This window comes from Perca fluviatilis, chromosome 16 (assembly GCF_010015445.1).
Source record: "Perca fluviatilis chromosome 16, GENO_Pfluv_1.0, whole genome shotgun sequence".
NCBI classification, from domain to species: Eukaryota; Metazoa; Chordata; class Actinopteri; order Perciformes; family Percidae; genus Perca; species Perca fluviatilis.
In genome coordinates, this window is record NC_053127.1 from 27,531,316 (window position 1) to 27,556,091 (window position 24,776).

At 41.9% G+C, this 24,776-nt stretch overlaps 2 protein-coding genes across 7 annotated transcripts in view; one reads left to right on the forward strand and one right to left on the reverse strand.

Annotated features, from left to right (window-relative positions):
• The first annotated feature begins 112 nt into the window (after nucleotides 1–112).
• Nucleotides 113–17,596, forward strand: trpv1 (transient receptor potential cation channel, subfamily V, member 1). 3 transcript variants are annotated; one of them, XM_039777417.1, is made up of 17 exons: nucleotides 113–567; nucleotides 883–1,079; nucleotides 2,720–2,935; nucleotides 3,112–3,269; nucleotides 3,361–3,513; nucleotides 6,158–6,295; nucleotides 7,022–7,320; nucleotides 9,176–9,352; nucleotides 9,432–9,596; nucleotides 9,693–9,788; nucleotides 9,907–9,977; nucleotides 12,156–12,321; nucleotides 12,408–12,474; nucleotides 13,896–14,203; nucleotides 14,287–14,408; nucleotides 16,309–16,430; nucleotides 16,546–17,596. In XM_039777417.1, the coding sequence occupies exons 3-17, from the start codon at nucleotides 2,742–2,744 to the stop codon at nucleotides 16,641–16,643; spliced, it is 2,334 nt and encodes a 777-aa protein (XP_039633351.1). In that variant the 5' UTR covers nucleotides 113–567; nucleotides 883–1,079; nucleotides 2,720–2,741; the 3' UTR covers nucleotides 16,644–17,596. The 3 variants fall into 3 exon arrangements, with proteins under 3 accessions (XP_039633351.1, XP_039633352.1, XP_039633349.1); XM_039777418.1 differs by having other exon boundaries at nucleotides 956–1,079; XM_039777415.1 differs by lacking the exon at nucleotides 883–1,079.
• A 3-nt stretch (nucleotides 17,597–17,599) lies between these two features.
• The window catches only part of fam222ba (family with sequence similarity 222 member Ba), a 31,925-nt gene continuing 24,748 nt past the window's right edge, over nucleotides 17,600–24,776 (reverse strand). For all 4 annotated transcript variants that reach the window (XM_039777421.1, XM_039777419.1, XM_039777422.1 and 1 more), the window contains exon 3: nucleotides 17,600–21,488. In XM_039777421.1, the coding sequence (XP_039633355.1) occupies nucleotides 19,789–21,488 (1,700 nt within the window). In that variant the 3' untranslated portion in view covers nucleotides 17,600–19,788. The remainder of the gene's footprint in view (nucleotides 21,489–24,776) is intronic.

Here is a 24,776-nt window from a genome sequence, read left to right on the forward strand (position 1 = left end):
TTTTGTCTCAAATCCTAAATATTTTTGAGTGAATGTCACAGAATTTTAATATTGACGTCTTCTTGAATGAGTCACATGGATTCTATTCTGGTGCACTTCAAGTTGTGAATGGAAGGCACTATACTTGCATACAAAGGCACACAATATTGACAAGTCCAGATAGGAATTGGGGATTAAACACTATCAATATCGGATATAAAGTTTTAGTTTTTGTTGTTGTTGCCTAATACTTAAACCATCCTGTGCCAATGGTTACCATCTCAGTATGTGAAGGCCTGTGTGTCCTGCTTAAATGTGAAAAAAATGAAGTCATCTTAAGAAAGGAAGCTGTAAGTGAGCACATGAACACAAATCTACAGCCTGCACTGGCAGGCAGAAGCCCTGCAACCACACACTCACAGTCACAGGACCAGAACAGCACAAAAAACACACCACCACATGTAAGTGAAACTACGAAGAGGCGCAGCAGACACACAGGAAGCACACCAGCAACATTATGGACTAAAAAAAGAGACTTAAGAAATATCAGACACAAACCTGAATAAGAAAAGTAGCATTTAAAAAAGGGTAAGTTATCATTTTATCTGTTATTCTATTTCTTGATGGGAATTCTTTCCAGCTAAGTTCTGCAGTTGATTACCTTTTAAATTAATTTGAAGGTTCCTGTCTAAATGCCATGGGACATACAGTATTGAACTGCTCTGTAGCTCCTTTTCTGATGAGTTCATCATGAAACACATCTGTTGTGTTCATGTCAGATAATAAACTAGTGCTCTGAATTCTGTTGTGTTGTCTTTCGCTGCCTTGGCCTGAGCAGAATGGGTCAATACAGCATCCTTTTAAGCACTCTGGACCCTAGTAATGGGCTCTGATATTCTCTAGGGTGTGTCACTTTATCTCCCTCTGGCTTCTTCTTGCAATCTCTCACCACCATTACATGAAATGGACCGGTTAGGATGGAGAACAATAGGACTTACACACATGCCTCCCTGCAAGACGCTCCACTGTAGTTGTGTTTTTGACTTGCGGATCAGATTTTTAATCAAGAAGACAATCTGAAGCAGGAAAACTTACTTCTGGTGAGTCAAATGATGTGTTATGGTTTTGTTCACCAGTTTTAAATCATTAGATTGCTTCTGGAGAGTATTGTCCAAATATCTGTAGCATTAGTGAAATCCTCTTTGTTTGAACATATTTTTAATGTGCATTCTCACATCACGCTGTTGCGATTTGTTATCATATATTTTGTACATTTGAACGTACAGCCATGCAGCCAATTAAAACGACGCAGTGCGCTGCTTGGTTTTGTGATTGTTTTATGCGATGTAATGGGGATATGGGAAATTGCCACACACAATTGAACAACAAAGAGGTTTTAAAATACAGTTCTGTCAATGAAAACAAATGTTGAATTAATTCAAATGTGATGCCACTAAATAAAACATTTGTGTTTCATTGGTAAATCAGCTTTTCTAAAAAATAAGTACAGTACAGTACATACTTCTCTGTTTTTCCATCCTTTTTTCTTGCTGCGTTACATATTCCTCGTGATGATCATGGAGTCTTAAGTTTACAGAGTTTCTACTGAGGCACAAATTCCCCATTTCGTGACTAAAAAAGAGGAACAAGAAGCCACCAAAGATCAGGTTCCCATTATCCTTAACATGATCATTTAGATTAAAACATCATATATATGTACAGTATATATCATATATCCTTTAATGGGGATCATCTGAACTTTGCAGGAATATTTGCAGATTGTGTTTCTGAATAAACCATACTGTACGTGATTCGATTATTCTGCAAAGATCAAGTGTGTACTGTTGTCATGGAAATCTCCTTCTAAATACACTCCTTGTTAGTCACTGGGGGTAAAAACATCACATGTCTGAAAATATGTCTGTGCCCTTAAAGGCCAGTGAGGTGATCCCCTGTGGTAAACATCTTTCAGACCCAGCTGATACAAAGACATACTGTAGTAACTCATGTTAAAGCACTAACAGGAAAGTCTCGTCCTGCATTATTAACACAGTTGTGAGCAGTGAGAATGCTTTTCGATTGAATAAGGTTAAAGACGATTAGAGAAAACATTTTGTCAAGCAGAAATGCTTTTTTTTTATTTATTTCCATAAACTGTTTTTTAGTTTTAGTTTATTTCTGTGTCATGCCAAACATTTGGACCATCCCACATAAGATTAATAGACATTTAACAGACGTCTTCCAGTCTCGCATATACAAATCATGTTGAGAAATACATTAATAACAAACGCAGTACAAACTAAGACATATCTACAGTCCATTTTTTTTTTCACTTCTCCCAGGCTTTCTCAAGTTTCTCAAGTTCCACATGCTATTAACAGCCATCTCAGTCTTTGAACATCACCCATATTTACAAAATCAATATCTGTGTTTATCTTAATAAACAAGGCATCACACTGTTCACAATAATGACAGTAGACGACAAAAGTGGAACTCATTTTCTATTATCATTTAAAGATATAGTGGGTGGGTTAGTGTTAGGAGCCATCCAAGGTTCCTAACCCTAACCCACCCACAAGTTGGAAACCACTGGTCTACGGAAAGTAGTTTTTTTTTATACAAGATAGCTATTATTAAATGGAAATCTCTAGCTCCACATATGTACCTCTAGCTGTCAAATTAACTTCACCGGATCTGTTGGATGTTGTCTGATGTGCACTCGGGCTGTATGTCTATGCAGACCACTGGAGCAAGAGGCGAAGATGGAGAAGTCAGAGATGTTTGGCTTCTCTCTGGAGACAGACGACAGGACGGAGGAGGAAAGAACGCAGCAGAAAGCGCCAAAGAAGGGCGGTGTGTTTTCTTCCCTGGGTTTGGACCAGGAGTTGCCCAAGGCTCCCATGGACACTGATTACCAGGAGGAAATGGAGAAGACCAAGCCTCAAGTCAGATTCAAGTGAGCCTCTCCATGCAAAGATAAAGTGCCTTTTTTTTTTAATACTCATAATACCATGGGTGCTGTGTATTATCAAGCCCCACAATGTTGATTAATGCAGAATGTGAAGCTGCTTGCCCTTTTGACCCACATTAATCTCTTGGAACTGTGTTATCTCTAAAATATTTTGTCGATAGAGGGATGCGATGTGAGCAGCAGCCCGGCCAGAAGAGAGACAGCAAGACGTTCAACATTGATAGGTTGTTTGAAGCCGTGGCCAGCCGGGATGTCAGAAAGCTGGATGGCCTGCATCAGTACCTGCACCAGAGCATGAAGAAACTCTCGGACTCTCTGTGTGAGTGTGAGACCCATGATGCAACAGCTGAACCACACAGTAAGCTGTAGACCTGTGTGTTATCTCCCTGAATGTGTGGTTGCACCCGCAGATCAGTCCTATGGTAAAACTGCCCTGATGAAGGCTCTGCTGCACCTAAGGGACGGCGAGAACAAGACGGTGGAACTATTAATCGACATTTCAGAGAAGATGGGCGACATTAAAAAATTTGTGAATGCAGCCTACACCAACAGCTACTACAAAGGTAAACTGTGTATGAAGCAGAATTTCTGTGAGAATGAACTTTTGCAACATTCTGCTTTTTTTTTAAAATACGTATTGATGTGTGACTAGTCTCGCATTGCCAGACCTACAGTATCTCCACAGCGCTGCGGAGTAAGGTTTGGCTACACCACAGATACATTCTAGGATAGGAGAAAAAAAACGCTTGTTTGCATTTCTTTAAACCAATCACAATCGTCTTGGGCGGCGCTAAGCTCCGGATGCAGAGACGGTGGCTCTGCAAAATAGTCTCAGGAAGGAACTTGTTCTGGTGGAACATTTGCAGCCTGGAACAGAAAACGCCACATACAATATTAAAGGTCCCATGGCATGAAAATTTCACTTTATGAGGTTTTTTAACATTAATATGCATTCCCCCAACCTGCCTATGGTCCCCCAGTGGCTAGAAATGGCGATAGGTGTAAAGCGAGCCCTGGGTATCCTGCTCTGCCTTTGAGAAAATGAAAGCTCAGATGGGCCGATCTGGAATCTTCTCCTTATGAGGTCATAAGGAGCAAGGTTACCTCCCCTTTCTCTGCTTTGCCCGCCCAGAGAATTTAGCCCACCCATGAGAGAGAGGCATCATGGCTTTCAAACGAGCAAAGTGGCAGTTGGTCAAGATCACACCCCCAGCCTCCACCTTGCCCCCGCCCCTCTCTCCTCCTCAATAGCTACAGACACAGAAATGGCACATCCTAAGGAAAGCTCATTGTGGGACTGGCTCTAGTGGCTGGAATTCTGAACCAAGGCTGAATTTCGGGAAAGACACTTCAGATACAGTATTAGGGGACCACTAAGGTCTATATAAAAGCATCCAAAGAGTAGCATGAAATGGGACTTTTAAATTCATTCATTCATTCAAACCTTTATTTAACCATGATAAAAAACTCCTTGAGATTACAAATCTCTTTTACAAGAGTGTCCTGGCAAGTGGCAACAGCGTGGTTTCAAATAAATACAAAGACAATAACAAGTAAAAACATAGACATACTTTCACTCATCATATTCAAACAACGTCATCATAAAATTACATTGTCCTAAATCGATTTAAAAACAATGACAGACAGACTGCCTTTCTGCAAGGTCCTTTAAAAAGCCTTTAAAAGAATAAAGTGAGACCAACTCCTTCAACTGTAGTTCATTCTGAAGCTGATTCCATGCAGATGGTGCTGCAAAATTAAAAGCCTTTTTGCCAAAGTCAGTGCGGGCTTTAGGGACTGACAATAAAAACAGATCCTGTGAATACAAGTGATATGTCCCTGCACACCTCGGGAGGATGTAAGCGTTCAGATAAGGAGGGAGTAGTCCTAGTACTGCTTTATAAATAAAAAGATGCCTAATTGAGAGGGAGAACCACTCGACCCGAGAGTACAGCAAACAGTGATGAGTATGAGATTTTAAATTTGTGATGAATCTTAAGGCTCCATGAAAGACACTGGGAGGTTGAATACATATATAAAATGTCACCATAGTCCAAAACAGACAAAAATGTTGCATTTACAAGTTGTTTTTTTGCTTCAAAGAATAAACAAGACTTGATTCTAAAGAAAAAACCTAACTTCAACTTCATTTTTTTAACCAAACCTTGGACATGCAATGTAAAAGATAGTGACTGATCAATGATAGTGCCCAAGTATTTGTAATGTGACACTTCTTCGATTTCTGTACCTGAAAGTGTACAAATGGTTGGGACATTGTTTTTAGATGATTTTCCCTTAGTGAAAGTCATGACTTTAGTTTTTTTAGAGTTTAGAACCAATTTTAAAGTAGCCAGATTATGTTGCAAGATATTAAAAGCGAATTGTAAATTTGTGATTGCTTGACCTAAAGTGGACCCAGAACAGTAGAGAACAGTATCATCAGCATAGTAATGATAGTTTGTATTATTTATATTATTGCAGAGGTTGTTTATATAAATGCTAAACAGAAGTGGCCCAAGGATTGAGCCTTGAGGCACCCCTTCTGAAATATTTAGGGAGGCAGAAGTGAGACCATCTACTTGCACACATTGTGTTCTCCCTGATAGATAACTGTTGAACCATCCCACTGCTTGTTCTGATAGTCCAAAAGAGGTGAGTTTTTGAAGAAGTATTTTATGGTCCACTATGTCAAAAGCTTTTGACAAATCAATAAACAGTGTTGCACAGTGCTGTTTATTGTCTAAGATTTTGACCAGATCATTTACAACTTTTGAAACAGCTGTTATTGTACAATGTTGTTTCCTAAAACCAAATAAAAGTTAACTGTTCCCACAATACAGTAACGTGAGCTATTTAAATTAGCTAGATACATTGTTAAATGTAATTTGCTCTTATCAGTGTATACCGTGTGTACGTTCACAGCAATCGCCACCAATCGGTCCTAAAACTTCCCAGTTAGAGAGAAAATGCGGTAACGTTAAACATTTTCTTTGTAAATCTTTACAATCATTTCCTGAAAGAACCAAGCAGACCTGCTTTGTTGCACGATCCAAATTTTCTTACAAACTTGCGATTTTCAGCATGTAGCTTGCCAGCTCGAGGTTAGTTAGTTAGAGTTTGAGAATGGCAACACACAGAGAGCGGAAGGCGGGGGCAATTCTTCTGGAAATGTACTTCTGTTGATCCAGGCTAATGTGTGACTGACAGGCCAGACCGCTCTCCACATAGCCATTGAGAGGAGGAGTTGTTCCTATGTGAAGCTGCTGATCAGTAAAGGAGCAGATGTCCATGCCAAAGCCTGCGGAATATTCTTCCAGCCACATGATGGCCCCAACTTCTACTTTGGTGAGTCCATGCTGCCGCAGGAGATCACACAACTTACATTTCACTAAATGTTTCCAACAATGTTCATACACCCAGAGAAATCTGGAATTTGAATCAATGACACGGAGCGTGGTACTTGTTCGCCTGTCACTGGCGTCATATAACCTTTGACCCTGCCATTTCCAAAAAATTTGAGCAAAAGTTTGAGATGAGTGAAGTCTTTTTTTATTTGAAATCTTAAGCACATCTGTTAATACGTACATACCATTTAGAAGACTAATATTATTAATTATATTGGAAACATTTCCAGATATTCTGAAGAGCCCTCACCATTTAATCCTCTGAGACACATTTTTTTTTGTAATTTGTAGAGGGGACAGGGGATCTTTAGGGGGAGATAGCAGGTATACAGTAGATGCCACGTACAGTAAACAACATCTGAAAGCTGGGAACCTGATTCATTTGAGAGGTTTTTCTAGTCATGAATCTGTTATTTGCACAAGGGTTTGCAGATGTTTCCTAAGTGAAAGGAAGGATCCAAAGAAAAAATGAAAAAAAAAACACAAAAAGAGTTCACATAGACATAATGTTCAGCACCCCTCCCCAGACATATCATTTTGATGCATAACGGACCACGATTAGTTATCACAAAACCATACTTGCATACACACATTCAGACAGAGATGCATTTTAATCAGTTACACAGATGAAAACAAAGTGAACCGGGTGTCTCTGTGTTGTCCTCAGGTGAGCTGCCTCTGTCTCTGGCAGCCTGCACCAACCAGCCCGACATGGTGGACTTCCTCATTAAGAACAGTTACCAACAAGCGGATGTTAAGAGCAGGGACTCCAGCGGCAACACGGTGCTGCACGCCCTGGTGGTGGTGGCTGACAACACTGAGGATAACACACGGTTTATTACCAAAATGTACGACCACATCCTCAAAACCACAGCCAAGTTGGACTCCAAGCAGAAGCTGGAGGACATTGAGAACAACAAGGGGCTGACGCCTCTCAAAATGGCTGCCAAGACTGGCAAGATTGGGGTAAACACATACTACAGAGTCACTTCAGACACAGCCGAATAGAAATTAGATATGGGACGATATGCTTTTGTCCCGATTCGCATATTTCACGATACATGGGTGCCAGTTCGATTTGTATTTCAGGTCTAGAAGTCTTGCAATTTGATAGTTACATTACATTACATGTCATTTAGCTGATAAAGTGACTTACAATTGCTATATATGCCAGAGGTCGCACGCCTCTGGAGCAACTAGGGGTTAAGTGTCTTGCTCAGGGACACATTGGTTGATGTAGCGCAGTGGGAATCGAACCCGGATCTCCCACACCAAAGGCTTTTCTTTTCGGAGTGTCTATTTGCACCCCCGGTACGAATAGCCTCGGCCACACAGCTGAGCTATTTACACCCTGTGACGTAACAACAAAAAAACTTTGCTCGCGTGCACCGAAATCATGGCCGACGTTCATCTTCCATGACCGCAGAAACTGGCATATTAAGGAAGTTTTGTCTCTAAAGTTTATAACAATTGAATTTCTAGCGGAAAATGGATACTACAGTTGCGCTTTCTGTCTTCAGTGAAAGCATACAACCGTTAGTTTGTTAGTTAGTACCTATTTTTTTGTATACAGTATAGTTACCTAGCAACCGAGGCTTGAAGAAACCAAGTGGTAAACAGTTGCTTAACTTCCTGAGAGAATTGCTAGGTGAGTGGTTAGTACACTTGCTTTTGGTATGGGAGTTTGGAGTTCGATTCCCCTGTGTGGTGATCTTATTTTTTTAAATTTGGATTGGATAATTTGCATGCAATTGCGAAAGTTTTTTTTTTTTTTTTTTTGCAGGGTGGTAGGGGAAGACTCATGAATATGCCTGCTCTGGTTGGGTTGGTTAGGTTTAGCCAAGAGGAGTGGGATGGTTATGGTTAGGGTAAGAATGTCAGGGCGATAATATTCCCAAAAGGTGTAATACATGAGTAGTATGGATAACTGTGTGTAAATATATGCCAAGGTACTGTAAATGCACAGGGGTGCAAATAGCATACACTGCTAATTGTACCAGGGGTGCAAATAGCATACACTTCTAATTGTACCAGGGGTGCAAATAGCATACACTTCTAATTGTACCAGGGGTGCAAATAGCATACACTTCTAATTGTACCAGGGGCGCAAATAGCATACACTGCTATTTGCACCAGGGTACAAATAGCATACACTTCTAATTGCACCAGGGTACAAATAGCATACACTGCTATTTGCACCAGGGTACAAATAGCATACACTTCTAATTGCACCAGGGTACAAATAGCATACTGCTAATTGTACCAGGGGTGCAAATAGCATACACTGCTAATTGTACCAGGGGTGCAAATAGCCTCACCCTTTTCTTTTCCTTCTTTTACAAAAACTAAAAGTTGATTAATACACTTCTAGAGACAATTTATGATGAGACATTTCTAAAGACAGTCAGTCAGTCATTTATTTAATTTGTAAAGGTGTCAGCGGTACCTTATAAACAGAAAATATTTAGGTGAATGAATCCCTGGTAAAGAAATAAAATAAAAATATCAATTCTGGGGAAAAGAATCGATTTTAAAAATCAGGAAACACACATGAATCGATTTATTTTCCCACCCTTCATAGAAATATATTTGGGGCCCAAGGTCAAAAATATACTATTGGCTCCCAGCTTCTCTGACAGCCCAGAAGGTGATGTTTTGGTGGGCCCTGTGAGTTTCTGGATTGGGGTCTGTAGTTTTTCAGGCTAAAGTGGAGTCACGTATGCGTCTACAATTTCAGTCCAGATGTTACACTACCTGGATGACTGTGATTTACCATTCCCAGACATTATTTTACTCTGACTTTCCTTTCATTTGTCTGCAGCTTTTTTCACACATCCTAAAACGGGAATTCCAAGAGAGTCACACCAAACATTTGTCCCGTAAATTCACCGAGTGGGTTTACGGGCCCGTCCACAGCTCCCTGTACGACCTGGCCTCTGTGGACTCGTTTGAGGAAAACTCAGTCATGGAGATACTGGTCTACGGCAGTGACATTCCTGTGAGTGCCAGCATTGTGAGCCCAGTCAGAGCAGCTGCTGCTGTAGTTACTCTGTACTCAAACATCTGTCTCCTCTCAGAACCGCCACGAGATGCTCCAGTTGGAGCCTCTGAGCCAGATGCTGGAGGAGAAGTGGAAGACGTTTGCTGGCCCAATGTTTTTTTTTAACTACCTGGTTTACCTCCTGTACCTGATCATCTTCACTGTGGTCGCCTACTATAGAGAGGGTGGAGAGGGTGAAGAGGTGAGCTGGCTGCTACAAACTGTGTAACTGATCTGTGTAGCCATCCCAGACAGACCTGTGCTGATGTTGCTTGTGTTTCTTCTTTCTGCCCGACAGCTGCCGTTTCCCATCAAACACACCCCAGTGGGTTACCTGTATGTCTCAGGCCAGCTAGTGACAGCGCTGGCAAACTGCTATTTCTTTCTCATGGGGGTATGTAAGTGCCCATGCCTTTTAAATTAAAATTAAAATCCAGGGGCTCATATCACCAACCTTGTGGAAGTTGTGCTCCAATTATGTGATTTATCAAAATCCTTATCTAAATCCCTAGATCGTAGACATGAAGAGGAAACGCCCGAAGCTGCAGACGTTGCTGATTGATGGATATTATGAGATTCTTTTGTAAGTAGCAATGTTTATCTCCCAGATGTGGTCAAAAATGAAAGGTATCCTGGAAAGAAATGTTGTAAACGAACAAGATTGTTTTTAATCCAATGCAACATTTGCAAAGCAGATTTTTTTAATACACGCTCACAGGCATGCATGTGTGTCTCTGAGCTCAGAGGTTAAACCACCAGAGGTCAGCAAAACAACATTTTTCTGAAGTTACATTGCTTTTAAAAAATATTCAGCTTGGGGATTAGGAGCAACTTCCTTCACAAGATCCTCACCCACTGAGAAAGAGTTTTCAACATATTTAATAAAATTATGTTTTTAGGAATTAATAGGAAAAATTGTGTAGAATCATTTTTACACCCAAAGTCAGGTTTCCATACAGTGCCTATAAAAAGTATTCGCTCCCTTTTCATGTTGTCGTGTTTTACAACATTGACTTAAAGTAGATTTAATGTGTTTTTGTGGCCATTTTAAAACATACTTTTCACACTATTCACACAGAGCAACACACACGTTAATCCAATACATTACCACAATTAACTGGCATATACTGTAGAATCAGGTTACGAAGAAATAAAATTAGACAAAACAGGAATGAAAAAAGTGGAGCTAAATCCGCCCAGACAGTTCCACCCACCTTTCTTGCTGCTTTTCTTTTCATGAAAACTTTCTATGTATTTTTTTATCCAAAAGGAGCATATTGGACTTGGAATAATCTTTAACTGACAGCATCTGCAAGATGATAGATGGTAACTGTGAATAATTGAACCATAGCTGTTGGTGATGGTAACTGACACTGTACAACTCATGCAATTTCTGTTGCATATGTTATAGTGCTTTTCAGTCACCTTTTGCTTGGAGTGTTCCTTTGTCATTTTGCCACAATACTTACCAGCGGTGGAAGAAGTATTCAGATCCTAAAACCACACTGTAAAAATACTCTGTTACAAGTAAAAGTCCTGCATTGAAAATGTTACTTAAAGGTGCGCTATGAGTTCCTGCATGGTTTCAGCGTGATTTCATTGTTGTCTCAAATTGTAGGCATCTCTCCTTGATCCGCTAGCTGCCTGGCCCCTGAATACACGGTGAAAAAGCCCGGTCTCGGGAGACAACACAGGGGTCGTAAACGTCAAACAAACACTAGGGGCACAGGCTGTGCACCAAAGTACAACAAACCACGTTCCAGCCAGAGATCCCTACAATTTGAGACAAAAATGAAATCGCACTGAAACCATGCAGGAACTCATAGTACACCTTTAAGTAAAATTATGCAAGTATCATCAGGAAAATGTATTTAAAGTACTAAAAGTAAAAGTAATCAATGCAGAAAAACCCTCACATTTTCGAAACTGGAAACGATCCAAACAGCTCTGTCAATCAACTAAGTGATTAATCGACTAATCATTTCAGCTGGACCTGTAGGCCGTTATATTGGGTAGTTAAATTTTATAATAAAACATTGTATTTTATAAACAACAACCTTAACTTGGAAAGTAACTAGTAACTAAAACTGTCAGGTTAATGTAGTGGCGTAAAAAGTACAATATTTCTCTCTTAAATGTAGTAGAAGAAGAAAGTGGCATGAAAAGAAGAGACTCAAGTACCTCAAATTTGTACTTAGTACAGTACTTGAGCAAATGTACTTAGTTACATTCCACCACTGATACTGACTCACCAAAACTGTGACCTTCCAGATACACTTGTAATTATTCTGAAATCAACTGAAACCCCTCGACTACACACAGATGATCTTGAATGTGTGTATTTTATATTTGTAATTAATGTAGATCCCTTTGTATAGATCTGCTTTCACTTTGACTTTAAAACAACTTTTCTGTTAATCAGTGTCAAAAAAAAGCCACATTAAATCTTCTTGATTGATGAGTGTGAATATAATTTGTGAATAGTTTTTATAGGCACTGTATAATCTTAAATCTAGTAAAAGAAAAACCCATTATAAAACATAATTTGGTGGTTCTCTTGACAATGCTTAATCACCAAATAACTCCTGGGATTTATTGAACAGCGCAGATGATCTGAGGATAGGTTCGTCTTTTTTCTTCTGTGTCATTTTGTGTTTTGAACTTCCACACTCTATAGTAAAATCCTAATGTTTTATAGTACACATTTGCATTGTTAGCATGTAGCTGTGCAGGATCACAGTGGCTTCTCTGCTTTTGGTAGTTTTGTGCAGGGCGCCCTGTTCCTGGCCTCCACTGGGCTGTACCTGTCAGGGCGGAGGGAGTACCTTGGCTTCCTGGTGATGTGTCTTGCTCTCAGCTGGGTGAACATGCTCTACTACTCCAGAGGCGACAAACACATGGGCATCTACAGCATCATGATACAGAAGGTATAGAATCCACACAGGTGGCACTGCACCACAGTGAACATCGCAGTCAACAATCTGATCCCTGAAGTCTCTTTTCTTCTCTGTAGATGATCCTTTGTGATATCCTGCGCTTTCTTTTTGTCTACATCGTCTTCCTTTTGGGATTTTCAGCAGGTATTTCTCCTGTGTAAAGATTCATTAAAAAAAAGACATCTACTACTTATGGAAGAGTATAAGGGCCACATGTGAAAAATGTATTTGTGTTCTGAGTTTAAAGTCAGAATTTAAGTTTAAAGTAAGAATTCTGAGAAAAAAAACCTTGTTTACGTTTTTCACGTGTCCCTAATCTTCTTCCGTTGCTGCTCTTCCAAAATGCTTTTTTTTACAAGGTAATGTTATCAAGAGTTTTACTAATCTTAAAGGGTAATTCCCTTTTTTTTCAACCTAGTTATTGTAAAATACCTTTTTCCCATCCGGTGCTTGTTTTTGTCGTTTACCAGCAATTTACTGGTGAAATAAGTCATTGTAAGTTATTGTCATTACATTATTAATCAATCATTTCATTTTGACCATATGGCCTTAGCAATAAACAAGCCGTTCTTTAATATTGCCAACTGTCATTTTGTGCTCCTTTTTTATATTTTATATTATGTACATTATAAATATATATATTTCGGTTCAGCACCGTTTTAAAAGTATCGTTTTAGTACCGGTATCGGAAAAAACCCAAACGATACCCAACCCTAGTATTAAGCGAAATAGCAGTGACCAGCAACGCAGACCGGGGTGCAATATAACCATAGGGAAATGTGCATTGTCAATTTCGTCCACTAAAAGTGCTGTTTCTGCCACTGACAGGCTCAGATTATTGTTGTAAGTGTCTGACATTATGGAAAGGATCCCTAGAGAGATAGGCCTTTTAAAAACCAGAAACAGCTCTGAGATCACTAGCACCAAACCCACCAGAAAAAAAAACAATAAAGCAAACATATTTTCAAATGTAAATCGGTAAACTATGTGTTTATTTCAACCAAAACTAGAGTTGTGATGTCAAAACAGATTTTCATAGTTCATAGTCAACTTTGAATTAAGTGTTGGCCTATTTTACGATGCTAAGATTACTGTTTATTTATAGATTCTGGTGACCTTAGCAAATGTAATTTCGCGATGTTTTTATTTTTAAAAAAAGGATCATACTCTTTAACTGAAAGGTCAACCTCCTCAGAAATCCTTTCCATAATGTTGTCAAAACAAGCATTTTTGTGAACGTAAATCTACGGTGCACTGCCCTATAACTCACACTGTAGCTTGTTTTGCTGACTGCTGACTGCCGACTGCAACGGTCTTGCTTAATACTGGACCAATTTCAACAATGAATGTAATAGGGTCCACGTTGAGAAATAACTCAATTTAAAGGTACAGGCTACCCATTAAATTGATTTGAAACACACCATGACCACATTTTTAAGATCTATTACTTTCCTAAACAAATAACAGGCATTTTGAGATACAAACTTAATAACACTGCTATTGTCAATATGCCATGAATGGAGGATGTAACCTACAAATTGCTTCCCATCTCCCCCCTGTCCTAGCGGTGGTCACATTGCTCAAGGAGCCTCCTAAGGGGCGCGGTTTCTTTACTACCGTTGCCCCTGGTTCGGAGTGTCTAAAACCGTACTTCAGAAGCATCTCCTTCACCATTCTGGAGCTCTTTAAGTTCACCATCGGCATGGGCGACATGGAGTTCACTGAGGGCTACGAGTACAAGGAGGTGTTCTTCGTGCTCCTCATCGGCTACATCATTCTCACCTACATCCTGCTGCTCAACATGCTCATCGCCCTCATGAACCGCACCGTGGAGAGGATCACCATGGAGAGCACCAGCATCTGGAAGCTACAGGTGAGGCGTCCACGAGGGCTCCGTGGTCCAGTGTCTGTGTTCAAAGCAGCAGTGGTTTAATGAAGTCCTGTGACTGTTTTCAGAGGGCTATCACTATCCTGGAAATGGAGAAAAGGCTGTCTCGCTGTCTAAGGAAGAGGTTTCGCTGCGGGGTGGAGAAGAACCTCCACACTGCTCTTGCAGATGACCGTCGCCGGTGTTTCAGGTTTGCTTCACGCAGTTCAATGACAACACAGTTAGTGACTGACGTGTTTCGAGAGGCTCCGTCAATAGCTGCATGTGTACGTCCTGGATCACATGACAAGTGACGGTTCTAGACCATTTCAAATGAAGGGGCCATGCTGATTTTAGGGGTACCAAATATATTAAGCACAATAGTTACATACCACCAACCCTCCATAGGTTTGGTTCTACAAAAGACTAAAAATACACATCTAACAATAAACACAAGAATACTCATTCAGTGTTAACCTACGTTTCATTTATCACAGCACATGAATAATATTCCCTCTTTGGGGATAAAGGTGGGGTTAAAAATGTATGAAATAAACACAGTTAGGGGTGCCAAAGTCAAGGCTTAATAATACGGGGGCACTGGCCACCCTTGGCCCCACCTAGAACCGCCACTGGACAGGACACAACTCAATAATAAATCTTTTGGTAATTTGCACCACTAAAACACATATAAACAAGGGACGGCAATGTTGGTCTGTTGGTCGGTCTGCCACTTTTGTTCAAACTGAAATATCTCATCTCTGACATTCATCTTCCCTTAGGATGATTTGTAAAAACTTGATCCATTAACTTTTCATCTGGCCCCCATCATAAGATCTAGTGTACATTTAGTTTTGCCCAATAATGCTTTAGTTTATGACCAAACACCTGCAAAACTAAGGACATTCCCATAAGCCTCAGCTGCACTTTGTGTTTAGTGCTAATTAGCAAATGTTAGCATGCAAACATGCTAAACTAAGATGGTGAACACTATAAACATGACACCTACTAAAACTCTCGCATGTTGTCATGGTGAGCAGGTTAGCATGCTAAATGCTAATATTAAAGGCAGGGTTGGTAATGTTGAAAAATTAGCAAGATTTGAAAGTAGCATCTCGTCAGGCCTCCATCTAACCCCTAACCAGAGCAGAGCAGAGAAAGCACCGCAATTTGACTTCATGTTTCATTCACTGGTAAGCAAACACCTAATATTATCATACCGAATGTTTAAGACTAACAGGAAGGCATTTCATTGGTTCTTTCAAAGCGGACTGTGAGTAGGTGATTGGTGGGTGTTTTTAAAGGATTACAGCAGCTACAGATGACTGATCTTTTTCGCTCCTTTTTCAGAACCCATAAGTTATTTATTGCTGTCGGCTTGTAGTGTGTGTGCCTTTAACTTCAAGCGTAAAGGTACCAATTGGTTTTCAATGACTGTGGGCAAAACATAATGAAGCCAGCATATGCAATCTGCCGAGTGCACTGTACCTGACAGGAACTCAAAGGCAACAGGATACATGCTCAGTGCACATGGCTCCCTAGCAGATTAATCCAGGGCTGGAGAAAAGAGCATGTTTGCTATGTTTATGATGGTTGAATACCCAGTAGTACTTATTGGTGACAAGCAGAGGCATGCTTTCTATTCGTTTCTACTGCTCAGTAGTGGTCCCCTATTGTGTCCAGTTATGCTGGATGTGTGTCCAGAAATGGTGGGTTTGTATAGGCGGTTTCCTGGTGATAGGAAGGAGTACCGTGAGAGGTTTACTTCTGAAGTTGTTTTCTGACTTACATTTTTCGGCAGGTGTGGTCAATTATTGGACTTGGTTGTGAGACAGTCTGCTACGTTAAAAAAATCTCTTGTACATGTCAAACCACCTCTACAGGCTGATCCTCTGAGCAGCGAAAGAAAAATCAAGCAAGTAATAATACCAAAGCAGAAAAGAAACAAAAAAGGTGTAGGCGTGAATATTTCACAAAAGATGCAGCTGTGTGAGCAGCAACAATTGACGCGCAGCACACCGTGTTCATCACTAATTTGCCTTCTCTGACAGCTGAGTGATGCATCACAAAGCAGACAGTAATTGGAGCATGTGTCCCCCTTGTCGTCTCAGAGTGGAGGAAGTCAACTGGAACAAATGGAACATCAACCTGGGCAAAATCAATGAGGATCCTGGGTGCTGTGATCGTGCCCAACAGTCCGCCTCAAACACTCTGCCGGACAGACCAAGCAGAGGTGCAGAAACATGAATGCTTTTTTTTTTTTTTGCAATTAGAATATGCTTTTTAAGCATTTCTCTGGGACAGGAAAGTAATCCGTGTCTTGTAACATTTTCCTTCTGTATCCACAGGGAGGAGCTGGAGAGGCTTATTCACGGATGGCAGTCGGCGGGGGCGGCAGACATACGAGTCCACAGAGATGAGTCCTCTGGGCGCCTCGCCGGTCTAAAGAGACAACAGAGAGCTTCACTCTGGCTGCTCAACCTGACTGACCAGAGCATCGAGGCATTCAAACCTGAGAGACAGTATTCAGTTTCAGTTCCCCAAGAAATGTAACTGTCAAATGTGTGGACTGCCTTTCTGACTGATATTCCCATGCCAACTTGATTTAAAATCCCATCTTTGAGGCAATATTTCACTGAGATGAGCAGTGATGAGGAAGATATTGCAGAGCTTTGTTCATCTGACTGACACAATGGCATAAAATAGAATGTATCAGAGCTGAAAGCTGCATCAAGTGCTGCTTAATTGCCAAGTCACATGTTTGCAATACATTAAACATTTAATCCAAAAGGCTTTTGCACATGCGGTTTCTACCACCACCTGAACAGGATGCACATCCTCTCTGCACAAAGGCCAAAACCTGCCGGCACCTCTGACATCGCTCAAAATCCTTCATGGAGTAATACTGATTACTAAAGGTGCTGATCCTGCTCTCCTGCTGTGTGCCCTTTATACAAGTCCCATTTTCATCACAGCCAGACAAGCTAAATCTACTGCAGCCAGATAGGCCTGTGGATTTCGCAGCTTGCTTTGTCTACTCAACTTCCTGTTTCTATTTGGCAGAGGAAGGCTCTGATAAATGGCATGAAAGCACAGCAATCAGGTGCAATAATCGCCACCTTCAGCAATAGCCGTCTCAGTTACAAATTGCATGCGGTTTAGGCGGCCCTTTTGAACCGTTTAGCCACTTGTAAGGCTGATTATGTAAGACACAAATCTGTGAACAGTAAAAGACCCGAACTGTCAGGACAAGATGACAAAAGTTGTCATTCTCATGCAAAATGAAGGGAGCAGGAGAAAAGTGCATACCTTTTTTTCTTTTTTTTTTTGTTGCTGAAAAGTGCACACCAGTTGTCAGTTTGAATCAGTGTTGCAGATAATCCAAACCACAGTTCAGACTAATTTCAAAGCATAAATTAGAACTTTATTTTATTATTACAATATTACAAAAAGAGTAGCACAACTCTCACTCTCTTGCCTCTTATCTGTCGTACAGAATGACACAAAAGAAAGGCTTGTGGACCTTCTTCCATTTCACAGCAATAGTACAAGAAACAAAGAAGGAAAGAAATTTTAAATAACAAGCAAATCAAGTATTTTAAATAGTCACAACTGCAAACTGAAGCTTCGAAACTTGGAAAAAAAAATGTTACAACTCAGTATCTACACATTGCTAAAATATATAATTACAAAATATTACTCCTTTTTCTTGCTTTCTATTATAAAGAATATCTAAGGAATTGCTCTGTCTATTCAATAAAACAAAAAGAGAAGAAAAAAAAAAGAAACCAAAAATTGCTGTTTCTGTGTATCCTTACCATCTTCTTTCTCCTTATTATTTGGGGTTTTCATTAAAACCATGCTCATTTTCAAGGGAAGTCCAAGGACCAAACACTTAAGGCTTTTTAAGGGCTGTTAGGGAGTTAAGTGAACAAAACATGGGCGTCTCACACACACACACACACACACACACACACACACACACACACACACACACACACACACACACACACACACACACACACACACACACACACACACACACACACACACACACACACACACACACACACACACCCTTAACTCTACCCACATCAGATCAGCAGGCAGCATTCACACACAATCGTTAAACTTTAAAGTTACAGTAGTCTAGTAGGTAAGCCAGTGTACAATAAAATAAACAATGCATTTGCTGTTTCACTTTAAAACTCGAAAGTACGTTTTGTTTACCTCCAAGTGATCTTGCAAGTGATCAATTTGGTCTTTTCAAACCGACTTCACATCAGAATCAGTAGCAACTACACATAACTTAATTCACTTAAGTTCCTGCCGTCAGGATCAAAACTCTGGTGAGGCTCGTAGTTGGATGCTACAGGACCTTTTTTAACACTATCATGTCTTCTAATCCAGAGTTTTGTCCTGGTAACTAACCTACCGCCTTCAATAACTGCAAAAAAAAACACCAAATAATCTTAACATTCAAGTAATACGTTTGTCATGATAACAAAAAAACGATCTGAAAAGGAAACAAACACAAAATGGCACATTTTCATAACAGTGTGTCCTTGTTTACATGACTTTGGCCATTTTAAAAAGGTATCAGAGTTAATCTTTCATGACTTTTTTTTTCTGCACTAAACTTTTCACGATCTTGTTGCCAAACCTTCCTGGCATTGACAAAAAGTTTTTTGTTGTTTTTTTTTTTAAACACCTGAATTCATTGCAGCATTTTCAGCAGGACAGAGCATCACCTTTTCAACACATTTGCTCCGTGCTGGATCTTGACTATGTACAAACAACCTGATTACATGCTTCCTAAACTGACAGAGAGGAATCAACCTTGAACAATCCTATTATACAAATAAATAATTACATGTAAAAAAAGAAAAGAATAAAACCTACCTATCCGTACATGTGCATACAGAAAGCTTTTCTGACTGTACTTTGTCGTCTCCAGTGTCTGGTGGCTTTGCACTAAAACAAAGAGCATTACTTTCTTCTGTCCTCAAATGATTGTGTTTAATCTTGAAGTTACTATGAGATTGGAGCAACAACACCAAAATTAATTTAAAATGAGTCACTTGTCTAATTAAAACTAGTCTGAGTCCGAGTTCCTGACATGACCCTGTAAGAAAAACATCCATAAGTAGATGTTGACGTTTTTTTCAGTGAGGGATCTATCTGTTCTTCTTCTTTCTTACATGCATAAGAAACTGCTACTGATAGGTCTGAAGTAGAAATAACACAGGATCTGTTCAGATCCAGGCACACAGATACAGTAGAGGAAGGAGGGAATGACACAGTACAGATGTGTATACACGCACATAAAAAAAAAAGTTCCCTAAAGTGCCAGGTAAAAGCACTCATTAACAAAAACATAAGTAGCAATTGATCACTTGCAAGATTTATTTTCAACAAAAAGAACCCAAAAAAAAATAAAACCCTACTGTTCTCCATTAAATATATTAATTTACCCTCTTTAACATTAGCGGTCATTTGTTTAAGTTATCAATTACGTTTTATTCATGGGTTTCCTTCCTTAAGACTAAACAAAGGGGTTTTGATAACTGTTGTGTAGACAAGGCCATAGCTTATCTGTACCCTGGGTGCTGGATGAGAGCGGTTCTGCCATCCCCAGCCTCTGGACCTACCCTGCTCACAGGAGGCCTGTGCATCTTGCCCATCAACCCTAGATTCTGATCGCGGAAGTAGGGCGTCTGGAAGTCCCCACCCAAGTAATCTGCTGTTTGCATCAGATTAGACTGGGCGGAGGAGGTGGAGGAGCTCGTTCCTAGCCTGAAATGGGGAGCCCCAGGGGGCCCACAGTCTAGTGTGGTGCACCCCCCTGGGCCCGCACCGTGGAATGGCATGGCTATGTCCTGAGACCCGGAGCTGTCACTGTTGGGTGTGGGTAGGATGCTGCTGTTCCAAATGTGGGACTGGAAGTAGTGACCATTAGTGTAGTGGGCCATGGGGCCGGGCATGCCGTTGTTGACAGGGGGAGAGGGGGTGGGCCTCTCTACGGGAGGTTTCAGTGTGTAAGGCTGACCCACACACACCTCTGCAGGGTAGCCCATGCCGTTAAAATGGAAGGCGGGGTCCCTGGAAGGCTGCTTGCAGAGGTGGCTCCCACCGTTCTGAATGTGGGGTACGTGAGCCAACTGGTGCTGATTCCAGGAGCGCATCTTCTGCTGCTGCGCGTTATGTTGAAGCTGTTGTTGCTGCTGATTCTGTTGTTGGTGCAGCATGTGGTGGTGCTGCTGCTTGAGATCAGTGTGGTTGGAAGGCAAGTGGTTCATAATTGCCACGCTGTGTGGGGGGTGAGCTCCCAACGGGGCGGGGGCTTTCTCTTGAGAGCCAATAATGCAGTTGGGTGGGGGAAAGCCAGGGGTGGCAGGGTTGCTGTGCATGGACACCCTGGAGCAGGCGCTGATAAGCAGGTTGCGACTGATGGGGCTGGGGTTGGCGATCTGGCCCTCACACATGGAGGTGGCTCCCGCACCTTGGGCCCGAGCTTGGCAGAACTGGTTGATCTGATGCACAATGGAGCTCAGGTCAGCCTGGCGGCCCTGGTGCAGCCCGGCAGCCATGGAGAGTGGAATGGTTGAGGTAGAGACGGTAACATTAGGCGGTGCGTCGCCATCTGGCAGCTTTCTGCTCCCGTGCAGGCCAGGTGGTGGCTGCTGCTGAAGGTGCTGCTGCTGAAGCATGACGGTAGTTGGCCCCTGTGGGTGACCAAGGGCTGGATGCTGAGACAGAGTCTGAAGTCTGTGTGGGCCCTGAGGGGGCTGGGCCATGGGGGGAGGGTGTCTGAGGCTCTGGGTGTGACCCTGCTGCTGAGGGAGGGGCATCTGTAGAGTCTGAGGTGGGTCCTGTGGTTGGAGGGGTAAGCTCTGCTGGAGCCGGGTAAGGTTCGGCAGAGGTGGGTGGTGGTTTAAAGTGCTGGTCGAAGCCACTTGGTAGGGTCCGGCGTGGGGGTTCATGATGACTTCAGGGTGCAAGCGAGCCCGGCTTCCGTCAAAATCTTTCAGGATGCCTTTGACTGTGGGCACCTTGATGATGGCGAGGAGGCCTGTCTTGGCACTGGCCTGAGAGGAAGGGTAAGGGCTGTAGCGCTGGCCTGACGTATCCAGCCCGTTGACTGTGCGGCGCACGTGGTTTCGCTGCGGCACCTTGACGCTGTTGGGGAAGATCTTGATGGTGAGGGGGTTGTTGGCAACCTTCTTAGCATATGCATCCAATTCTGCAGGGGTTGGAAACGGAGCGGATCTCATCCTTTGTGTGGTGTCCCCTGGGGCGGAGGAAAGGACAGGTCAGAGGTGAGACAGAAAGCAAGAAAAAGAGAATGGGGGCGGGGGGTGACCAAGAGAGGGGGGGAGAGAGGCACAATGAGAGGGACAACTTCATCCAGGCAGAAGTGTATATAGTACAAAAGAGCACATCAGTTGTAATCTGAGCAGCTGAGCGGAACCGGATTTGGACAGCGCGCTCATATTCCATACCTCGCTGTTTTTCTCCTAAAACCCTCGCAGATTCCGTCTCATGACAACAGAGAAAGAGAGATTTCCAATCTCATTCTCAGGTCAACTACTGCGGCGGACACATTCCGAGTCTCAAATCAAATTTTGCGGCGGCGGCGGTGACTTTGAGGTCAGGAGCTTTTAGTGACCTTAATTTTCGCAGCATCCGGGCAAACAATAAGTATGCATCTGAGGGGGGGGCGGGGGTTGGGGGGCTGTGCTGTTTGCTACTGAATCACAAACTAAACAAAGAATGAGCAAGGCAGTGTTGGTCCCCCGTGGCTGCTTTGGGAAGAAGGAAGGAAAGAAAGCGATTGACGCAGAGAGCAGAGCTCCATGACAGCAGACAAGTAATCAGACACAGCAGCAGCAGCGTGTCTGATCTGCGGGAACACCTCCCAGGCCTCAGCTCGCAGACATTTGTTACACCTGCTAAGCACCGTGGCTAAATTTAACAATGCCGAAGCGACTATGTCAACACGATTGTGCGTTTGTGCATGTGCGAGCGCGAGGGTATATATGCTTTATGTGTCTGTTTAAAAATGTGCGACAGGATCATGCAGGTGTTGGTTAACGTGTCAGTGTCTGTGCGCGTAATGGCCGTGATCACATGTTTGGAGTTAACGCAGTGTGCTCGCTTCCACTTTATTCACCAACGCAATAAAAGTCAGTGCTAATTGTTTTTTAGAGAATGACTCTTCTCGCTGCTTTTCTCAGTCTCACTGTCCCCATCACCTCCGCCTCGCCAGTCTGACCTACTTACACCACAGCTTTCGCACTGATGGACACGAGCGGAGCGGATCTATGAGAAGGATCACTAGTCTGACTAGTTACTGAGCTACATTTAATTTACTTTCCTTTACTACAGTACACGCTGCGCTACTAAAATCCAACAGTAGAATCTGAACTCAAATGTGTATATTCTCCTTGTATGTATATAAGGAGAATATACACATTGAGTTCAGATTCTACTGTTGGATTTTAGTAGCGCAGCATGCACTGGTGTACTGTAGTAAAAGGAATCCACGACATTAAGTTTAACATCAATCACTACAAAAAAAATCCAATACCATCAGGTGTAGTAAAACCAGTTCTGTTGTACTGCATTGAAAACTACAATCTGTGCAAAACCACTCTGATGATAAACATCAGTTGATATGACAAAAACATGCATGACATTTAAGTATTTCTGACAAAGTCATCATAAACATATGCTGGATCTATTGATATTGATTTTTTTTTTTTTTGAGCAGGGGACTTTAGGTAATATAGTTATTATCATTACGGCATACAGGCTACGTCTCGGTTATTGAGTGAGCGATAATTTGAAAGGTCTGAATTTCTGGCAGAGCTCTGGGGTTTCATGTGGCCATGGCTGTATGCTCCGTCTCACAGCAGGCTGACTGGGCTTGAGGGATGATGGCACAGAGCTGAACTGCGAGCTCTGACACCGCAGCACCAGGAGTTGTGCCAACTGGCTAATTAATTCCCGCTTTATTTGTGAACAGGAAACAATGGGCAGCGATGTGCGAGGCCGGCATGGGGCGGCACACAGGGGGCTGCTGTGACCGAGTGTTCAGCCTGCTGATGGCAGCCTCATTAATGCAGGGGTCTGGGCCAAGGAGCTGGAGCTCGACACCCTCCATCACTGAGGCCTAAATGTCTGTCGCTGAATCAACGCCAGGGTAAGCAAACGCAGATAAATGAACACGTAGACACAAGCTCGCAGACGCGCTGAGGATGGACTTCACCTGTCAAACACAGGTGATGATTAATGACCTGGTTGGAAATGATGGTTTCTATAGTGACATAGAAGCTGACTAAATAAATACAAAAGGCAGTTCATCATCAGATTACATTTAGTATGCAATACATACCATTTTAGGCAATACAACTACACTTTGATAAATCTAACTTGTTTGCTTTCAGTATTCAAGTAGTATATAGTAGTATATCAACGACGTCTCATTTACGGGATTGTTCCGGTGCCGCCGGATGTTTCTGACGGATGTCCCTCATTTTCGGATGAATGTCTCGCACATTCCGTTTTCTTTATGTTAGCATTCTAAACTCTGGTTGATTCGGGAAACAACCTCCGAGCTAGAACAGACAATCACATTTTTTGTTTTAGTTTTTTTTAGTAAAAGTCTCATCACTGGACAGCCACTTTTAATTCCAGACCTCGCCTCCCTACGTGCACACGTTCCACCGGAAAAAAGTTCCTTCCTGATGCTCTTTCGCAGAGGCACCGTACCTCCTTCCCGCACATAGCGTCGCCCAAGACGATTGTGATTGGTTTAAAGAAATGCCAATAAACCAGTTTTCCTTCTGTCCCGGAATGCGGTGTGGACTAGCCAGACGTTCCTCCGCACCGCTGCGAGACTAGTGTACCAGACATATCTAGAGCTTGTGAGATTGTGGCACAGCCTCCTTGATCTGCAACTGTTGTCCAAAACACGTATGCCAATGTAGCTGTAGAAAGGGTTGTAAGTAGATATGAAGAGAGTACTATCAGCTGTGGCAATGAATACAACAGCTTTATTTTTTTAATCATTTCATGGGAATAAGATTCTTCTGGATGAAAACAGGATTGTGGACAGCGTGGATGAATGTTTAAGACCACAGGTACACTTTAAGTGCAGCATCATCTTTCAGGGTTTGCTCCGTGTTCGGAGAAAAGCAGACGAGCTGCTTGGGGATAGAAGGGTACACACTGAGCCAACGGGGAAGGGCAAAGAAGGGGGAATTAATACAAGCAAGACTGGTTGATCAAAACAGTCACACTTAAAGAGCTTCAACAGAGACAGCAAGTTGGGGTTTCTGTATAGGTTCTCTAAATCGGGTCAGACTGTAACAATTAAGTCCTATTTATACCAACTGTTCACATGATAGACCCATATGAAATGTCTTAATAATATGGCCCAGGCTTTGTTTGGCAGAAAATACCTAAATGTGGACATGAGCTGAATGAATTTAATATATTACCAAAAAGAAATGATAAAGAATTATAAATGTGTGTATAATGTCATAATGGTATTTAGGAAAATTAAACAATGTTA

Coding starts and splice junctions, on each gene's coding strand:
- trpv1 (XM_039777417.1), top strand. CDS start 2,742: ATGGAGAAGTCAGAGATGTTTGGCTTCTCTCTGGAGACAGACGACAGG. Junction 9,353..9,431: donor TCTACGGCAGTGACATTCCT/GTGAGTGCCAGC, acceptor GTCTCCTCTCAG/AACCGCCACGAGATGCTCCA. Junction 12,475..13,895: donor CCTTTTGGGATTTTCAGCAG/GTATTTCTCCTG, acceptor CCCCTGTCCTAG/CGGTGGTCACATTGCTCAAG.